Source organism: Arachis duranensis, chromosome 8, assembly GCF_000817695.3.
Source record: "Arachis duranensis cultivar V14167 chromosome 8, aradu.V14167.gnm2.J7QH, whole genome shotgun sequence".
NCBI lineage: Eukaryota > Viridiplantae > Streptophyta > Magnoliopsida > Fabales > Fabaceae > Arachis > Arachis duranensis.
In genome coordinates, this window is record NC_029779.3 from 36,207,070 (window position 1) to 36,228,894 (window position 21,825).

Below are 21,825 nucleotides of genomic sequence, written 5' to 3' on the forward strand. Positions count from 1 at the left end.
ATGTTTTGCGGCCAGCACTTAACCATCAAAAGAAAAGTGAGTGATCTTCTACCGTTAAATGTAATCTCACACCATAAAAAATACTATTGATGGCCAACGAATGGTTACAAAACACAAAAGTTGCTGGCCCCTAGCACTCCTCAGTAAGTATTTGCTTTTCTCACGTTGAATGAATTTTTAAACTATTCTTTAAATTTCCGCAACAAAAAAATTTTGTCCGTATGAGTTTTTTTATAGGATTATCAAAAAGGAAACTTACAGACCACTTATATGTACATTAAAAAAAACTTACAGAATCACTTTTTTTACAAATATTTATTATTATTATTAACGACATTAGAATGTGCGTAAGATATATATATTAGTAGGAATAATGCAATACCTTTTAGTCGAGATATACAAGAGAAACTTTACCGAGGGAAACAGCAGATGCTTTCAGCCAGGTCGTGAGGAATTCAACTCGGGAGGAAGGTTCAAAAAAAAGTTAAATACAGTAAAAAAAAACAGTTAGATCCCTGAACAAGATGGGTACAGATACAGATCCCAAACAGTAAATAATGCAATTAATTCCAAACTACTTAACAAAAATATATGAAGATGTGAATATTGAAATATTTTGGAAATTGCTGGGATTATAATTTTTGTTATTCATTTTATATACCTAGATATTCCGAAACACCTCTCATTGTTATTCCATAATTCTAAACTCAACCAACCAAGGAGAAATATAGCAATTACAATTAACAACTCAAACTTTTCAAGGAGATCTTCCGAAAATATATGTGTGGCCTTTGTGCTATGATTATTGCATTCGTAAAGCAAAATCACAAATCACTGATGTGACATACAAAAAGTTACGATCAGTTTCTTTTCACATAATCACAACAAACACGCATAACTTTTATGTTATTAACAAAATTAGAAAGTGCATAACATACATATATTACTAGAATAATTCAATATCTTTTATGTGAAGATCTGAAGGAGAAACTGAAAAATATCAATTTCAATTAAGAAATTAGTTATTTGAAAGAAGCAACAGAGTTTATTATCGATTTAAAATTAATCAATCAAGCAATTACTAATCAATTCTATCCATCTATTAACAGTTATCAATCAATTCTAATAGAAAATATTATTTAATTCTAATCATACGGTCACATTCACAATCAATATTTTTCAATTGGCAACGATGCCTAATTAGGCAATCAATAATCGTATTGTAACGATCGAGTATATTAACAATTAACAATCAATTAGAACCACTCAACAATCAATTCAAACAATGGTGATTTCCAGTGCCCTCTAAATCAAATTTGAAAATAAGGTACATGTTTATTATTTGTATTAGCACTTTAGCATAATCATTATATCATAACATCGAAGTAAAATTAAATAACTAGATACCAATCACCAAACATTTTCTTTCGCAATTCAAAATTAGCCAACCAACACAAAATCAGATATCTGTAGAATAAGTTTGGTAATTATCAAATCTCCCATACAACAAATTCACAAATTCAATTCTCACGGCAAAAAGATTAAGTAACCTTCGGTGGTCTGCCAACGGGCAGAGACAAACGACAAAATCCATGACGCAGGTCAGCGTGCAGCAACAACATCCAAAGATGAGAGACGAGCAGCAACAACCCCCTACAGAGGCGGAGGGAGGCGCGATACACGAGAAGCCGAGAAGAGAAGGAGGACTGAGGCAGGGCGTTAGGTTCAGTGATGGCGACGATGGGCGACAACAAGATCTGATGAGGAAGAAGCAGGAAAGCACAGCCACGAGAGTAGAAGAAAGCCGCGGCGGCGACGGTTAGCATGCGTTGGCGGCGATGTCAAGGTGAGATCCAGCGCCCAGATCTGTGGTTTGTGTGTGGCTATGTGCCGTTAGGAATAGATAGAAGTCAGTGAGTCGGAGAGGCTTTTTTGGTGAGTTGGGCTCCAGAGTTCAGACTAGGGTTTTTTATATTAACTTTAAAAAATAATTAAAATATCCAATTGGTCCGGATTTTTCAAACACTCCGGTTCACAACTTTTTATCAAACCTGTGCGGTTCACCATCATTTGCTAATAGCGAAAACATGAGGTTGTCATTTTTATGGGATGAAAATTTTTATAATTATTTATTATGTCAATATTAAATTCCTAAATAAACATGTGTATAAAATATTGGTTAGCTACTTTTTATAAAATAAATTTATAAATATATACAAGCAATTAACGAAAGTTGTGTATATCCTATAATTATGGTTAAATATTTTTTCTCAAATTTTTTTTCTATTTATATGTGACAGTTAGTCTTTTTTAAACAATTAATAAATATGACAGTTAAAAAAATTGTTTCCAATAAAAAAATTTATATAACCAAACTTTGTATAATGTATAAATAAAAGACTACATTAAATTTTTTTAAAATTAAAAGAAAATTTATAAGAATGGATTATTAGCGAATTCATATTATTTGGTTTAGTTGATGTATAATCTCTGTTTTTCTAACAGTTATTACCGCGCAACGCGCGGACAATTGGACTAGTTTATTAAGTTCTCAAATAAATTGTCCAAAATATCTCCGATAATTAAGTACATTCAGCTTTGAAGCAACAATATTTGTTTCTTGGTATATATTCCAATATATCATAATTAATAAAATTATTTATAATTTTATAGTATTTTTTTGTATTTTTATTTTAATTAGTTTTTAACCTTTTTTTATCCCCAAAAACATTAAAGATAAACCTTAAAATTACATTATGGAATACTGTCTATTGAAAAATATCAGCAAACATGGAAAACATTCACAGTAATAAAAAAAGCAGAATTTATTTTCTTAGAATTTATTATATTATATGATAAAATATATAAGAATTTTTTTTGTTATATAAAAATACTACAAAACATAATCAAGTCAATATTTAGAAAAGAGACAAACTTTACAAAATTTTATTTTTATTATATATTTTNTATACTATATAGTATAATTTATTTAGTTATTCACGCGATGCGTGGGTATTGTCTAATTTATCTAAAATCTAAAAATCACATGTCTAAAATTCATGTTAGTTTGTTTTTATTATTTTTAATTTTATTCTGTTAGCAGAGATTTTTTTGGTTGAAAAATGAAATTGGATAAAGAGTAAAGGTTATAACTAACATTTTGGAAAAAAGTGTATATTGTATATTGATGTTTATATTTTATTCTATTATATAAAAAGTCTTTATTCTTTAAAAAATAATTTTCACTATAGGCTATAGCATGACTCTTAAAAAGATCAAATTATCAATATGCAATAGCGTAACCCCTCTTATTTGTGAGTAGGTCAACCCATGTCTCCCTGTTGTTTACTTATAAGTTATAAACATGCTTTAATGTTTAAAAAATAACCAAGGAAAATCAGGTCCTGACTCCTGACCATCTTTTCTTGTATTAGTGTAGTAGAAACAAGTTGTGCCTCAACGAAATAATGCAAAAGCAGAGAGTGCTATGGTTTTGGTCCCTTCTATTCTCATTTATATTAAGAAACTCCACTTCACTAGATAATATAACTCCTGTTCAATCCATCACCGATGGAGAGACATTAATTTCGCTTGGAGGAACCTTTGAACTTGGCTTCTACAGCCCAAAGGGCCGATACTTAGGCATATGGTACCATAACATATTCCCTAAGGTAGTCGTGTGGGTGGCAAACAGAGAAAAACCCCTCAACAACACCTCCGGAGTTCTAAAACTCACCGGCAAAGGACTACTTGTCCTTGTTAATGGCAGCAGCAACAGCAGCATTGTGTGGTCCACCAACATGTCAAGCAAAGTGGAAGATAAATGGAATCCAGTTGCACAGCTCTTGGAGTCAGGAAACCTTGTTGTCAAAGATGGCCATAATGGAGACCACTTTCTATGGCAGAGCTTTGATTATCCTTGTGATACATCGTTGCCAGGAATGAAGCTGGGATGGGACCTTGGAACAGGTCTAGAGAGGACCCTATCATCTTCAAAAAGTATTGATGATCCCGGCCGCGGACACTACACACTTAGAATAGACCTTAGAGGTGATCCACAAATTGTTCTAATGAATGGAAATGCCACAACAATTAGAGTAGGGCCATGGAATGGGCTAATGTTTTCAGGAGCTACAACTTATTTGCGCTATAGTCAATTTTCATCTCAATTTGTTTTCAATGAACAAGAAGTGTTTGTTAGGTTCAGACCGGAAAATACATCCAAATATATTAGAGGTGTAGCGTACCCTTGGGGAGCTTTGCAGGTTTTGCATTGGTCAATACAAACCAGAGGCTGGGAGACCCTTATTTCTATACCGGAGGCCGAATGTGACAAGTATGCTACTTGTGGTGCAAATTCTATTTGCAGTACTACTCCTACTCCTGTCTGTTCATGCCTTGAAGGATTTGCACCAAAATATCCTGCAAAATGGATGGAATCTGATTGTTCTGATGGCTGTGTTAGGATCACTCTTTTAAGTTGCAGCAGAGCTGGATTCAAGAAGGTCACCGGCATAGTGTTGCCGGACACGTCTGCTTCTTGGTATAACAGGACCATGAACCTGCTGGAATGCAAGGAATTCTGTCTGAAAAATTGTTCTTGTACGGCATATTCCGATTTGGATATCCGTGATGGAGGAAGCGGTTGCTTGATCTGGTTTCATGATCTTGTTGACATTAGACAAGGGTCACAAGACTTCTATATCCGAATAGGTATGCTTCTTATTTACATTTTGTTTTTTATCACCTGCATTTAATTTCACAATACATAATATAAGGAATTAACGAAGAATGCTCTTGAACTTTGATATTGATGGTTTATCAGTGGCTAAGAGAATGGGGGGTTGAATCTTAGCCCCTTTTTCGCTTAGTAATTTTTGTTGTCATTCAGAACACTTGAGGAGATATTTCTTGTTTTTGTCTGGTGTCTAGTCAAGAGACTTTTTCGTTTTGTCTCGTGACCAGTCAGGAGATATTTTTCAGTTTTGTCTCTTATGCAGCAAGATCAGAAATGGAGTAGAAGAGAGAGAAAATTACGCCAAGATATATCATGGTTTAGATGCTAAGTGCAATGCAGCCTACATCCAATCTCCATCACAATAATGATGGAATTTCACTATAATCATCTTTGATTACAAACACCAATACTCCCTAGGAACTACCCTTCCTATCCAGGACAAGTCCAGAATCTAACCCTAACCCTGAATTTGACTTGGTAACCCACCAACCTTTCAACTACTAAGTGCTAACCCAACTTGCAAGGGAATTTCCACAGAATCATGAAACACAACACAGATGTACAAAGAACCTCTAGACATCTATGGTTTTTTCTTTTAATTTTGTGCACTCTGCATTTTTCCGCTCTATGACTTTTTCTTACAAACCTCACTGTTTGCCTTTTTCCATGAGACTCAAGACAGCCAAAATTAAACAGAAAATTACAAAATGAAGAACATTGAAAGAGAAGAACTTCTGTTAGCTTAGGTAGCTATGTGAACACTGTGCTTTCACTCTTTTCCTTGCTTCAAGCCCTGGCTGTTCTCCCTTATTTATAGAAGGGAAAGCCTCCACCGTTGAAACTGTTGAACCAAGCAAAACTTCTTCTTCTTCATGCAAAACCGGTTCGGCCAGAGAGAGAGGAGAGATAACCGAATGTAAAACCCAACATGCAATTACTTCTGTGTCTTCCCTTTACACCAAGCTTCACCAATCTGAGTCATCCATCTTGACTTACACTCCAAGAAGGATTCCTAGCCCTTGATGCGTTCTTGATGCATGACATCTCCTCCTATTCCACTTTTGCTTCCTCCTTCATGTAGCCTCCTTAGCTACCTTCTGTGATGAGTGAACACAAAGTAGAGACGAGTCATGCCTCTGAGATCTTCTTCCTCTGATCTAATGGATCTTCTTCTATTTTGGGTATGGAGAGCATGAGCTTACTTCACCAAATCTTACCCCTTTTTTGGTGAAGATCTCAACCACAGCATACTTTTCGTTTTCTTTTTCTTGCCATCATTACAATGATTTTTAGCTTGCTTCTAGCTTCTTCTTCATCACTCTGATAGCTTGCAAAAGCTTCCATACTTTCTCTGTGAAGTGACCGAATGCAAGAAGAGAGATGAGAGAGAAGAGAGAAAATTTTTAATGGATTTGAATGAAGAAATCAAAATGAATTAATTCACTTTTCTTTTTTTTGCTTTAGGTAGCGTGTATCATTGATGATAACAATCAAATCAATTACTAATTTCTCTCTTATGGTTCTCATGTGATTAATGATAATTGAATTAAATTTGGAATCCATCACATGAGAGAGAGATCCGATGGAAGCAATAAGTATTTGCTTCTTCTCTTTTCTTCATTTTGAACCAAGCAAGCTAGTGTCTAGCAAAAATTAATTTGGGCTAACAATAATAATCCAATCTGGTTCAATATTATAGTAATAATTCTACCACTCATCATATATTTTTGTATCAAGGCTGATTGATTAACCAATTGTGCTTGTTTCCAAAAAATGTTGGCCCAACTAATTCAAGCATTGCTTTAGCCAAAATAATTAAAACATTTTGTTCCAGGGCTGAGTTTTAGCATCTTATTGGACTTGTTATTATTATTATTTTTCTTTCGGCCCAACACAAATCTGGACAAACAAAATTATTAATTTAGCAATTATAAATATGAAGATCTAATTAATAATTTTGTAATTAATTATGTTAATAATGTTTGATTATCGTCAATTTAAATTAGAGTTTTCCAAACTCATCAGATATCTCAGATGATAAGCAGAACAATGATTCCAGCAAGAAGAAGCAAGCAGGCATCCTTGTTGGCTTTATATTGTTCATCATGATCATAATACTTGGACTGAAATTATTTCTATGGAGAAAAAAACTTGTGGAGACAGGTGAATACATGATATTTTACATGTGAATTCTACTTTTACACCAATATTTGGCAAAAATATAATTTTGCAATACTGAAAGTCTTGTTGTTCTTCACATTAACCAACTATTTCAGGCTCCGGAACTTTAAATTAATCTCTATTCTTGTATCATTCCTCTTTGCTAGATATATTTTGGTTGAAGCAGCGTGATCACAAACGGGGAAAGGAAGATATGGACCTCCCAACATTTGATTTATCAACCATAGTTCATGCCACTGATCAATTTTCTAGCCGCAACGAATTGGGAAAAGGTGGATACGGACCAGTTTATAAGGTACAAAAATAACTTGAATGTGGTCACTGTGGTATTATTTACTCCATTTATTGTTTTGTTCTAAACATTTGTTATCAGGGCGTACTTACAAATGGAACCGAGATTGCGGTCAAGAGACTTTCCAAGAACTCCGACCAAGGATTGCAGGAGTTCAAAACGGAAGTTCAGCTAATTGCAAAACTTCAGCATCGCAACCTTGTAAAACTTCTTGGTTGTTGCATTCAGCAAGAAGAGAAACTTCTGATCTATGAGCTCATGCCCAACAGAAGTTTGGACTATTTTATTTTTGGTCCATTCCTTTACTATCTTGAATTTGTGCTTCTTTTTCTCAGTTGTCGTCTTGTAGATAATCATGTTAACATTTGACGTTCTCAACATGATAGATGATGCTAGAAGAAAATTATTAGATTGGACCAAGCGCTTTCACATTATTAGTGGCACAGCTCGGGGTCTAGTTTATCTGCATCAGGACTCTAGACTAAGAATCATTCATAGAGATCTAAAAACTAGTAATATTCTTCTTGATGAAGACATGAATGCAAAAATATCAGACTTCGGTGTTGCTAGGACATTTGCTGCCGATCAAACTGAGGCCAAAACAAAAAGAGTGATGGGAACTCAGTAAGTAGGTTAATTTTTTTTTTTTTAAATACTTAAAGCTGTAACATTGTTTCTATCATGATTCTTATGTGATATGCATGCTAAAATACAGCGGTTATATTTCTCCTGAGTATGCGGTGCGTGGATCTTTCTCAATGAAGTCTGATGTGTTTGCCTTTGGTGTAATCATGCTTGAGGTAGTCAGTGGGAGGAAGAACAGAGATTTCCGTGTTCCTGACCAAAATCTTAACCTTCTTGGACATGTAAGTAATGCTGAATGGTAACTTCATATAAAAATCAATGTCAAGTTTGGTATCAACTATTGTAACTTCATCACATTTATAGATATTGTGACTCCATCTTTTAGGCATGGGAGCTGTGGAATGAGGGGAAGGCTTTGGAGCTTGTAGATGAATCAGTGCGCGATTCGGTCATTGAAGTTGAAGCATTAAGATGTATACAGATAGGGCTGTTATGTGTGCAAGGGAGACCTGAAGATAGGCCTAACATGTCATCTGTAGTTCATATGTTGGATGACGATAAACCACTGCCTCGGCCGAGGCTGCCTGCATTTTATTCACACCAAGAAGACTCTTCATTAAGTAATCATACAATTTATTCAGCAAACGAGGTTACCATGTCATTGCTAGCAGCAAGATAGTTAGTTAGTTGTTTCGAATGAATAGTTGGAGATGTTTATCGTTACAGCCATAATGCAGTGAATTGAAGAAGGTTCTTTATTTTCAACTCTATACACCACACCATACCATTTATAAGATGGGTAACAGCTTAATGATGTTGAGTACTTGTTTGTGTGCTATTATATTATTTTGATAAAAAAAAAAGATTTTTTTTTATTTTTTAGTGTTTTTAGTAAATTTTTAGTAAATAAAGTAAAAATATTAGAAAAATAAAAAATATCTTTTTTTAGAAGTTGTAATTTATATCTTTCTTTTTAAAAAATATTTTTCATGTAATAATAAATAAAAAAGTACTTTTATATTATTATACCCAAACATAATTGATAAATAAAAAAATTTTTTTGCATAAAATATCCAAATATAAAATTACTTTTACTTTTTCATAATATCTTTTGAAAAAAGATAACTCGAAAAAAATCTTTATTTACAGCCTAAATCAGTCAGGCTTACTGGTCTGGTGGTTGTAGCAGAAGAACACCACTGAGTTGCCATGGAGATGGTTTTAAGAGACTTTCTACATTGGAATTAGCTGACGCTCGGAGATCTTCATGGTTAAACAAAAGTGTGAGCCTTGAGGAATGTGCTGAAATTTGCATCAGAAATTAAACTGCTCTTGCACTGCTTATGCTGCATTAGATATCAGGAAAGAGGCAAGTGGATGTTTACTGTGGTATGGTGACTTGGAAGATATTAGAGTGCTGAGTGATCCACAGCATGATATTGTTTTTAGGGCAAATCACTTAAATAAGCCAAAAGGAACAAAAAATTACATAAATTTGTCAAATCAAAAATTTTTTTTTTTGAAAGAGAAGCTCAACACAACAAGTGGAGCATAGATAATAATAACGTAGGAACCAAATTAGAACACACATATAAAACAATTTAGATATCCCTTCTGTCATCTCCGGCATTGCCATCAACAACAGAAAGGGTCTGCTCCTAATCACTCCTTGTAGTTCCGGAAAGACATGTTGATAATCTCCTCAACTCCTCTTCCTTTATTTTGAAAAATCCTCCGGTTTCGTTTCAACCATATGTTCCAAATGATGGCACAAAAACACACCTCATTCATCTTTTGCACTCCTCTTTTCTATTTGAGATCTCAGTCCAACTTTGAAAATGCTCTTTTATCGCACCCGGACAAGTCCATTGCACATCAACATATGATAACCAAGCACACCATACCTGCCAAGAGAAGCTACAACCAAGAAACAAGTGATGGCAACATTCAATACTATTATTACATAAAACACATAAATTATCTTCTTGGTGAATGACCCAAAACTGACTCAGTCTCTCCTTCGTGTTGACCTTGCCAATTAGGACAAACCAGACAAACAACTCTACTCTAGATAGGACAAGACCTTTCCAAATAGTCCTAATGAAGCTGTAGCTTGATATTTCCTCCGAGACCGTTTTCACCTGCAACACCTGCACAAATGAGTTAGTAGAGAAAATTTCTTGTTTATCATATTTTCAGACAACTCTATCCTCTCTTCCAAATTCAATGTAAGGCTGGTGAAGGTGGTTCATTAGATCCAACTCCCATTGGAATAATTCTCTCCTCCACTGAAAATTTCATATCCACACTAACACATCCCAAAACCCACAATCCCCTATCACCGATCCTATTTGGGCCAAACAAAAAATTATTTCATGAATCAACCGATGCACATTTCTATATAGTTCGAATTAGGTTGTTTCAAACTTGATTTACATGTAATTCGAATCACCCTAATTCGAATTACACACAAACGCACACACCCACTAATTCGAATCAACCTGATTCGAATTACATACATACAATAATTCGAATCAGGTTGATTCGAATTATACCCTGATTTATTAAAAAAATAATAATTTATTAAAAAAGTTATTAAAAAATAATAATTTAAAATTAAAAAATATATATTTTATTTCATGCATTAAAAAAAGCTAACAAAATATTTAATTACGAGACTTCTTTAAAATATTAATGAGCTATTGGTGGACGAAATTGTGATCAATAATAATGGCTCTTTGGCATGTGCCAAAAAGAACTAACTCAGCACTTTCTTTTCACAACTCCGTTCAACTTAACCAGCAAGTGTACTGGGTCATCCAAGTAATACCTTACGTGAGTAAGGGTCGATCCCACAGAGATTGTTGGTATGAAGCAAGCTATGGTCACCTTGTAAATTGATTCTTTTGCGTCTGTCACTAACGCCCAGCCTTCAGGAGTTTGAAGCTCGTCACAGTCATTCAATCCCAGAATCCTACTCGGAATACCATAGACAAGGTTTAGAATTTCCGGATCCTCATGAATGCCGCCATCTATCTAGCTTATACCACGAAGATTCTATTGGGGAATCTAAGAGATATGCGCCCGGTCTAGAGTAGAACGGAAGTGGTTGTCAATCACGCGCGTTCATATGTGAGAATGATGATGAGTGTCACGGATCATCACATTCATCAAGTTGAAGTGCAACGTATATCTTGGAATAAGAATAAAAGAGAATTGAATAGAAAATAATGGTAATTGTATTGAAACTTGAGGTATAGCAGAGCTCCACACCCTTAATCTATGGTGTGTAGAAACTCCACCGTTGAAAATACATAAATGAAAGGTTCAGGCATGGCCGAATGGCCAGCCCCCTGAATGTGATCAATAGCCTCCTAAGATGAAGAATAAAACAAAACTGAGGCCAAAGATGTCTAATACAATAGTAACTTATCCTATTTATACTAGACTAGCTACTAGGGTTTACATGAGTAAGTATTTGATGCATAAATTCACTTCCGGGGCCCACTTGTTGTATGTCTGGGCTGAGCTTGATCTATCCACGAGCTGAGACTTTTCTTGAAGTTGAACTCCAAGTTATAACGTGTTTTGGGCGTTCAACTCCGGATCATGACGTTTTTCTGGCGTTTAACTCCAGACAGCAGCATGTACTTGGCGTTGAGCGCCACTTTACGTCGTCAATTCCCGAATAAAGTATGGACCATTATATATTGCTGGAAAGCCCTGGATGTCTACTTTCCAACGCCGTTGAGTGCGCGCCATTTGGAGTTCTGTAGCTTCAGAAAATCCATTTTGAGTGAAGGGAGGTCAGAATCCAACAGCATCAGCAGTCCTTTTGTCAGCCTTTTTCAGAGTTTTGCTCAAGTCCCTCAATTTCAGCCAGAAATTACCTGAAATTATAGAAAAATACACAAACTCATAGTAAAGTCCAGAAATATGAATTTAGCATAAAAACTAATGAAAACATCCCTAAAATTAGCTTGAACTTACTAAAAACTACCTAAAAACAATGCCAAAAAGCGTATAAATTATCCGCTCATCAGCTATCAATTCGAATTCCATACAATGCTCTTTTGTCCATTTTTAATAGTTCATGAATATTTTTTAATAAATTTTTTTAAATTATATAGTGAGATATTACATGATTCGAATTACGCATGGGAAAGTTCAATCACTCTAATTCGAAGTATATGGTGAGCAATTCGAATTCTATACAATACTCTTCTGCCCATTCTTGATAGCTCATGAATACTTTTTAATAAATTTATTTTAATTATACCACAAAAAAATATTTTATTCTATGCAAAATAATTTAAAAAATGGCTTAAAAGATGTTAGGAGTACTATAAAAATTTGTAATGTCTTAGGACATTAAAGAAATATTCTACATAGTAGATAATAAATTAGAAATTAAAGAAAATATATTTTTATCATGTATTTACCTAAATCACTAGAATATTACAAACTTTTATAATATTCATAACATCTTTTAAACCATTTTTTTAAATTATTTTGTATAGAATAAAATATATTTTTTAATTATTTTGGATGAAATAAAATATTTTCTTTAATTTCTAAATTATTATTGACTATGTAGAGTATTTTATTTAAAATTTGTGTACATGTATGTATTTACCTAAGTCATTAGAATATTACAAATTTTTATGGTACTTCTAATATTGTTTAAGCCATTTTTAAATTATTTTGCATAGAATAAAATATTTTTTTGTAGTATAGTTAAAATAAATTTATTAAAAAATATTAATGAGCTATCAAGAATGGGCAGAAGAGTATTGTATAGAATTTGAATTGTTCACCATATGATTCGAATCAGAGTGATTCGAACTTCCCTATGTTTAATTTGAATAATGTAATATCTCATCATATAATTTTAAAAAATTTATTAAAAAATATTCATGAGCTATTAAAAATAGACAAAAGAGTATTGTATGGAATTCGAATTGATAGCTCATTAATATTTTAAAAAAGTCTCGTAATTAAGTATTTTGTTAGCTTTTTTTAATGCATGAAATAAAATATATATTTTTAAATTTTAAATTATTATTTTTAATAAAATTGTTAATAAATTATTAATTTTTTTAATAAATCAAGGTGTAATTCGAATCAACCTGATTCGAATTATTGTATGTGTGTAATTCGAATAAGGTTGATTCAAATTAGTGAGTATGTGCGTTTGTGTGTAATTCGAATCACATGTAAATCAAGTTCAAAATAACCTAATTCAAACTATATAAAAATGTGCATTAGTTGATTCATGAAATAATTTTTAGTTTGACATATTTGTATAATTTTTTGTTCCTCTCGACTTAATATAGTGATTTTCCCTTGTTTTTAACTTTTTATAGCGGTCAAGGGAGTTTCGGGTATGAGGAATGCTAGAACAGCAGAATTTATTATTTTCATCTAACAATTAATTATTAATGTTTAAAAATATGAATCAAAAGTATATTATTAATTACTAGAGAAGTTTATTTAGATATACAACTTAATTAAGTTAATAAAAACTTATATTAAAAATAATTTATAAATAAATTATTTTATTTTTAATTTTTTAGCTACAAAAATACTTATTTTAAAAAGAAAATGATAAAAAAAACTATTATTAAAAAAATTATTTTTTTAATTTCTCTATAAATATTTTAAATGACTTTTTAAAAAGTCACAAGTTAATTTTGAAAATCATACTAAATGTTTATAAGATAGAGTTTGTTTTGAGGTATTGACGGAGACCGAAAGACTAGAACTCAGTATCATGTTTGTTGGTGAAAATACTGGTATTAAAATTTCAATCTCTGTCTCTAAAATTTCAGTACCTCCAAAAAATGGAGACATAGGAGATTGAAATTTTTGGAGATAGAGACTGAAATTTTAATAACATTTTATACCTAAAATACCCCATTTTAATTAATGAATTTTAATTTTATCTTTTGTGCAAATTAAATTAGAGTTTCATTCTTATTTCAATCTCTGTCTCCCATTTTATACCAAACACAATACTGAGATTTATTTTAATCTCTGTCTTTCAGCCTTTGTCTCTCAGTCTCTCAGTCTATCAGTCTCTGTCTCTCTTTCAAACGCTACCTAAATGACTATATTAAAAGTAGCTTATAAATAATAGATTTTTAGTTTTAAAAGTGTTTATTTTAAAAGAAATGTGATAAAAAGTAATAGTATTAGGAGAAAAGTCATTTTTTTAACTTCTCTATAAGCTCCTAAATAGTTTCTTAAAAGTTACAATTTGGTTTTAAAAATTGCACCAGACATTAATACCGCTAAACAAAATTACTTTTAAAACTTCCCAAACGGGCTCTAAATATTAATCTTGTAACGTTTCATAAGTTAAAAATAAAAAAAAAAGTTACTTATGAATCTATCCAAACTGATCCTAAATGAATTGAAAAAGTATCGGGTACCAAGAGTCAATATACTAATTTTTGACAACTCAATTAATTATTAATAATTTAAAATTATTTTAATAAATTTGAATTCCAAAAAATGACATTAACGAGAAATTTGAATAATAAGAATCGTGTTGAATAACCTCCCACAAGGTCATTGTGATCAGCGTCTGTCTTCCTTCTAGACCCACGATCGCAACCCACCCCTCTTTAGGTGCTGTCGTCATCGTGGTACTTAGGTCGTCGCTGTATCACCGAAAATACTTTCATTAGCAGACACATCCAATACAAAAAAGACACCTCCATAACCACAAAAGACACAAATGCATCCGAAAAAATGCCTCCAAAAAAGACAAAGTCGCTAGAAGACACGACAACAAAGGGGGAAGAACCTGCACGATGCGTCTTGGAGGCGGTGCTGGGTATACCGGCGTGTTGGTGCGCAGCGCAATGACGGACCAATTGGGATAGTTCGCGGGGTGGGTAACGTTGTCTTCAACGGAGAGGAGTCACGGCGATGACTTCGTCGTCTTCCTTACATGGTGACTCGGGTTGTCGTCGCCAGCGCCTTGTAGTGGATGGATGCTTGGGTCAGGACTTCCAGTGCGGTTGTGCGAAGGTTGACGGTGCGCGGAACTCTCTTTGATAATGGTTTTGGTTGTCGTCTCCGGCGTCTTCTTGCGGGGGGACGCTCGTCGGCACTGATAGGGGATGGTGGCGCAGCTGTCTAGGATTTGTGGACACTGTGAGTGAGATGGGAGAGTAGAGGGAGAGGGGATGCGACGCAGCTGTAAGGAATAAGTTGGAATAATTTTTGTAAGTTAGTGGATTTTGGGCCCAATCCAATAAGAGTGGGCAGAAATTGACAGATTCTATGTTGATTACCTAGTGAAATTAGAATTGAAATGAATTGAGCCGATGACTAAAATTGCACGCTAAAAACAATAAATTCTGCCTGAGTTTTTCTATTGTAAATTTTTTGTTCAAGTATGCTACACATACAAGTCTTTTTGGCTTACAAGTCTTACAAGTTGGCACAAGCCCAACAAAACATACGTGCATTACACTCCTACATTCAAGAGTAAATACACGCACGTTACTTAACCACTTCCTGTTTTCAAAACGCACTACCCACCATTATGAACGACTCTTCTTCTTCTTCCTCGATGAAAACCACAACTATAATTTTTCTTCGCGTTTCTCCTCCTCCTCATCTTCTTCCTTCTTCTTCTTCTCCTCCTTCTTTGTGTTTCTCCTCATTTTTCTTCACATGTTTCATCTTCATCGTCGTGTTTCTCCTCCTTCTTCTTTTGATTTTGCAACATTATGTATTTTTTTCTTCTTTGTTTGATTTTTTCCTTCCAAAAAGAATTATGAGAATATGAAATAAGAAGATGAAGAAGAAGAAGCAGCAGAAGATGAGGAGGAGGAAGAGAAAGGGTTCTGAATTATGCAGAACTCATCAGAATAAAAATACACCCAAATATCTTCGTTTTACACCTAAATATCTTCGTATTACACCCAAATATCTTCGATTTTACACCCAAATTTGCTGCAGATACAGAAATGAGTTATGTTACGTGTACACTAAAATCAGCCACCAAAGTCAGCAAGGGCTGCAAAATACACCCAAAATACACCATATTAAAACAAGTATAAACTATAGAATGCAAATACAACTATAAAACTATCATAAAAAATAACAAAAACCAGATTCATGAATCATAACTAAATAGAAGCTAAAACAATTCAACTAAAAGAATAAGATAATTCACCATCCGTCAGATGAAAAGTCATAAACGGTAAATACACCCAAATTTTTATACAAATATACCCAAATATTTCTGATCTACATCCGAGCGTCTGACATAAAATGGACAAGATTATATTAATTTTAATCAGAACTAGTACATTGGATTCAATTCAAACAAGGAAGAATTAATAATGGAAAACAATTTTAGAGCTTGATGTCAAAAAACAATAGAAATTGAGAATAACAAAGAAAGAGAACAGAGAGAGAAAATCACGTAAATGAAAAATGAGAAAGAGAAGGCAAGAAATTCGAAAAAAGAAACGAAATCCTTTCAAACGCGTTTGAGCGTAATATCAACTAAAAGACTTGTAAGACTTGTATAGCAAAATCACTTGTACGTAGAGATTAATCATTTTCTATTTTAGTTGTGTTTTTCCTAGACGAAGAAGCCAAGTGCAAATCCAATACGCGTAAACCGAAAATTATTGTTTCATTATTGGCCTTATCTGTGGGAATTTCGATCCTAATCTTATCCTTCATCCAAATTAAATCTAATCTAGTGAGAAAATCTAATTAAATTTTTTTTTCTTTTTTAGTTTTTCTTCTGCTCTCTGTTTTTCTCAGTTCAAAAATAATTGATGCGTCCATGAGAAACTCATCTGATTTATCCAGAACATAAGAGTGATTCATGTGGGTCCACTATGTGTTCAACGGAATCAGAAGAGAGGCCAAGCATTTATGATGCTGTATAGTGATGGGAATTGCCTCAAACCGAAACTGCCTGCCTTCTTTGCTGAGAGAGATCCTATTCCTGTTGCTGAAAAAACTTCATCAACTAAACATACAGTTAGTGTTAGTGGTAGATGCTGCTGTTACCCAAAAAACCATGATTAGCCAAATTCAGCACATGGTAATATGTGTGTTGAATTATTATTTCACAACGATTCTAGAAATTTTATTCTAATTAGAATGAGATCCGCGCATCGACGATAAATTAATATGTATAAGTTGTATGTTTAAATTGTAAAATTTGAATATTTGTAATTGAAATTTTTATAATAATTATTATTATGACACTTTTAATGTATGTTTATTGCATTTAATTAGTACTTGATGATTCAATTGAATAATAATATATAAGAATTTTTTGTTTTAATCTTTTTAAAACATTTTACTAAATAGTGATTGGTTGATTTTCATCTTTTGTCAAGTCATTAGAATTGCTAACGTGGTATCATTAGCAAAGAAAAGATGGCTTAAATTCATTGTGGAGAAAGTTAATATCAACTTTTATATATTATAAAAATGTTAAATTAAATTTAAAAAATTTTTGACAATTAATATGAGATTAAGAAATGAAGAGTAATAAAAGTCTTAATATGTATAAGTTGTAGAATTTGAATATTTGTAGATGAAATTTTTTATAAAAATTATTATTATGACACTTTTAATGTATGTTTATTTCATTTAATTAGTACTTGAATAATAATAGATAAGAGTTTTTTGTTTTAATTTTTTTAAAACATTTTACTAAATAGTGATTGGTTGATGTTCATCTTTTACCAAGTCATTAGAATTGTTGATGTGACATCATTAGCAAAGAAAAGATGGCTTAAACTTATTGTGGAGAAAGTTAGTATCAGCTTTTATATATTATAAATAGATAGATAGATTTGGCAAGATTTGAGTGGTGGATTCTAAAATTTTGCCAAGTAAGAATGATGTTGACATGGCGTTAGTAGAAGAAGAGAAATAACTTAGAAATAATGTGGGTAAACCTAATTTTGGTTGTGACTGTTGGACAGAACCGTTTAAAAAAGAGGAATACATGAACCTGTGCTACTTGCAATGAGTTCACATTTAAAATGTTATTATCTTTATAGTAATACAAATAGGGAACTCATATGCTGACGTGGCGCTCATACGTTGATTCTGAGAGTTTATTTGCTTAGGTGTCATCACTAGAAATTTTTAAATTTATATTTATAAATTATAAATTATAAATTATTATTTGCTTAGGTTGTTATTTTCAAATTTTAAATTATTTGTTTGGATTGTTTTACTTAGGTTGTTATTTTTTAAATTTTAAATTATTTTATTTGTTTGGGTTATTTTACTTAGGTTGTTATTTTTTAAATTTCAAATTTGATTGACTTTAATTTAAATTTAAATTAAAGTCAATCTAATTTAAAAAATTTTAGTTATGAGTCAACTATAAAAATATAAGTTATGAGAGATGTAAAGTACCACAATTTAGAGTACATCAATCCCTTTCTTTACATATATTCAAAATCTCTCTACTGATTTCAATGACTGGTATTCACAAAATTGCAGACATCAATCCTACCATCGACAATTTGTGTGTACGTATACGAGTAATACGGTTATGAACACTACCAAATTACGAAAATTCTCTATTAGTAAGTTCTAACCAATATTTATTTCTAAAATCATTAGTGAAGATATTTTTAATGGTAATTTTTATATTATTTATTATTAATATATTATATAATACCTTGCAGAAAGGAGATCTATCGGATACACCTACACTTTTTCTCAACCTAATTGATAAGACTTTTATCTCCATCGTTGAAGTTCAAATATCTGATAATCCATATTTTTTACCTTCTTATAAAGTTAAGAAGATGACTGATAATGTGGACCTCATAAATAAATTCAAAGATGCTCACCCTATTCAAATTGTGAGTATAATTATAAGTGTACTTTCTATTAAAAATCAGCTTATTTTTTGCTTCCTTGATCATTAGTAGTATCTAATTTATAAATAATAATTAATAATTAATTATAATTTTAGGATGTTGACTACACCGTAGTTTGCTTCCAATTTCAAAGGCATTCTCAATCATTAAAGGGGAGAAAGTAGAAGGGGTTAAGGTATTTGTTCAAAAAATAAATTTTTTGTTTGTTTGTTCTCTCAAAATTAGATCTTAATTTTATTCAAAAAATATTAGTGAGATAAAATCAAAAGTTAGAAAGAAGTCTTTAATTTAACGTGGTAAAAGTACAGAATTTGTTGCTTGAATTTTCCAATGAAGTTACGGCCAATAGTGAATCTGAAGTGTTGGAAAACGTTATTACACTAACTAAGCGACTATCCTCGGAGTCGGAAGATTCGAAGGTAGAAGGAGATACCTCAACTTGCAAAAAGATCAAGATTAAAAATAAAACTTGAGAATTTGGATACACATATTTTGAAATCCCTTTTAGAGTCTATCTAATAGAATAATGCGAAGCATATGTTTGTTTCGGTGGAAACATTATCTTTTTTTGAGTTGTTATTTTTCTTTTAGTTCTTTTCGATTTTTATGTTTGGAATTTAGAATTTTTTTAAAATATAAATTGAAGTTATTTGGTTATTACTTATGGTTTTATTTTTAATTTGATTCACACCGTTGATATTCTGATAATTTCTAATTTAATATTTAATATCATAAAATTATAATTTTTTTTGAATTATTATTGATACAATTAAGTTAGTTATTAATTTTTAATGTGTACTTATTTTAAAAAAATCTAATTATAATTTTTAATTAAAGTATTATGTTTAGAATTTTAAATTTAAATTCAAATATACTTTTTTTTTAATTTTTAAGTAAGTAATTAGATTTGAGAATACTTTTTAAAAATTTATATAATTTATAAACTACTATGCTAATTACAAAGGATTATAATAAAGTAAATAGAATTACCAGTCTTATTAAGATGTGAGGTTATTTATACCGTTTAAAAAAAATCTTTATCTTTATAGCAATATAAATAGGAAGTTTTTATGCTGACTTGGTGCTCATACATTGAGTTTGGAAATTTATTTGCTTAAGTGTCGTCACTGAAAATTTTTAAATTTTATTTATAAATTATAACTTATTATTTGCTTACGTTGTTACCTTTTAAATTTTTAAATACGCTTTCTTAGGTTGTTGGATATTTAGTTTTTAATATTGTTGAACTAATAATTTGCTTAGGTATCATCACTAAAAATTTTTAAAATGTTATTTATAAATTATAATTTATTATTTGCTTAAGTTGTTACTTTTTAAATTTGAAACAATCTTTTCTCAGATCGAATACAAATGGGGAGACTTTTTATCGACGTGGCACTCATAGGTTGAGTTTCGAGATTATTTGCTTAAATGTCTTTATTAGAAATTTTTGTAATTTTATTTATAAATTAATAGATTATTTGGTTAGATTGTTAGATAATAATAAGGATTTAGTTTTTGAATTTATTAACAATATAGTTAGATATTTAAATCTTAATAATTAAACTAATTTAAAAAAATTAATATATAAATTATTCCGTTAGGTTGTTAGATATCAATAAGGATTTAGTTTTCGAGTTTATTAGCAAGGTAGTTAAATATTTAAATCTTAATATTATTGAACTAATTCAAACAAAGTTATTTATAAATTATTTATAAATTATTTTAAAATTAGGACGGTTGTTTAATAATAAAATCAACAATTTAAAAGTAATAACAAAACAATAAGAAGCAAGTAGTAGTAAGAAAAAAGTTCAAAAACAAAATAATAAGAGCTTATAAGTTCGAAAACAAAATAATAAGAGTTTAAATTTGAAAACGGAAACAAAATGTTGTTTTAGAACAAAATAATAAAAAATTGAATTTAAAAGAGGTTGTTACTTTTTAAAATTTAAGTTATTTACTTAAATTGTGTTGCTTAGGTTGTTGTTTTTTTAATTTTAAGTTATTTTGTTTAGTTTATTATTTTTTAAATTTTAAGTTATTTGTTTAGTTTATTATTTTTTAAATTTTAAGTTATTTATTGATTATTCTTTTAAATTATAAATTATTATTATTTGTTTAAGTTGTTACTTTTTAATTTTAAATTATTTGCACATAAATTAAAATTAAAAAAATAAAAAATAAGAGGACTCTTGTGTCTCGATTCATAAATTTGCTAAGAGAAGTCGATGACGGATAATCAATTATTATTTTTTAAATATCAACACTTACGCATAATAGATGAGTAAAACGAAATCTAGGAATTTTAATATTAATTTCAATGTAAATTAATTTATTTGGATTTGTTTCAATATTTTATTCTATATATTCGAATTTATTTGTTTTAGTATTTTGTATTTAAATTGTTATTTTAACTTTATTTTGTTACAAAAATTTTTATAATATTTTTTTTGTACTTGAAAGATTTTAATTTGTTAAAAAAAATTTTTGTTGAAAATAAATATTTTTTCTATCTTTTTATTTAAAATATTATTATTGATATGTTAATATTAAAAATATAAAAAATAAACATACTTTAAAAAAAATATTTTAGGTTGTTTGATCTTTATAAAATTAAAGTAATTAATTAATTATTAATTTTTAAATTGTAACTATTTCTTTGTTAATTTTTTAAATTTTAAAATATAAAACATATATGTATATAGTTTGGTACAATTTTTTTTGTTGTTATTTTTAAGTTGTAATTAGTTTTTTTAAATATAAACACTTACACATATTAGATGAGTAAAACAAAATTTAGAAATTTTAATATTGAGTTTGATATAAATTTATTTATTTAGATTTATTTTGAGATTTTATTCTATAAATTTATATTTATTTATTTTAATATTTTTTATTTAGATTGTTATTTTAACTTTATTTTGTTATAATTATTTTTATACTATTAAATTTTTTTGTACTGGAAGGATTTTAATTTGTTGAGAAAAAAATATTTTTGGTAAATAAATATTTTTGTATCTTTTTATTTAAAATATTATTATTGGTATGTTATTATTAAAAATATAAAAGATAAAACATACTTAAAAAAATATATTATGAGATCAAATAATTTTATAATTGTGGCACAGGAGATT

General features: G+C 30.5%; 2 protein-coding genes across 1 annotated transcript; both read left to right on the forward strand.

Moving 5' to 3' along the window:
- Positions 1-21,825, forward strand: part of LOC107462379 (G-type lectin S-receptor-like serine/threonine-protein kinase At4g27290) — a 91,870-nt gene that overhangs the window by 44,535 nt on the left and 25,510 nt on the right.
- Positions 3,468-8,475, forward strand: LOC107462481 (G-type lectin S-receptor-like serine/threonine-protein kinase At4g27290). The gene is made up of 7 exons (XM_052252742.1): positions 3,468-4,713; positions 6,764-6,901; positions 7,066-7,214; positions 7,293-7,503; positions 7,598-7,835; positions 7,927-8,077; positions 8,182-8,475. The coding sequence occupies exons 1-7, from the start codon at positions 3,468-3,470 to the stop codon at positions 8,473-8,475; spliced, it is 2,427 nt and encodes an 808-aa protein (XP_052108702.1).

Excerpts from the sequence above, each read along its gene's own strand:
- LOC107462481 (XM_052252742.1), top strand. The coding sequence starts at position 3,468 with ATGCAAAAGCAGAGAGTGCTATGGTTTTGGTCCCTTCTATTCTCATTT. Across the intron at positions 6,902-7,065 it reads AAAAAAACTTGTGGAGACAG|ATATATTTTGGTTGAAGCAG; the intron begins GTGAATACATGA and ends CCTCTTTGCTAG. Across the intron at positions 7,504-7,597 it reads TTTGGACTATTTTATTTTTG|ATGATGCTAGAAGAAAATTA; the intron begins GTCCATTCCTTT and ends TCAACATGATAG.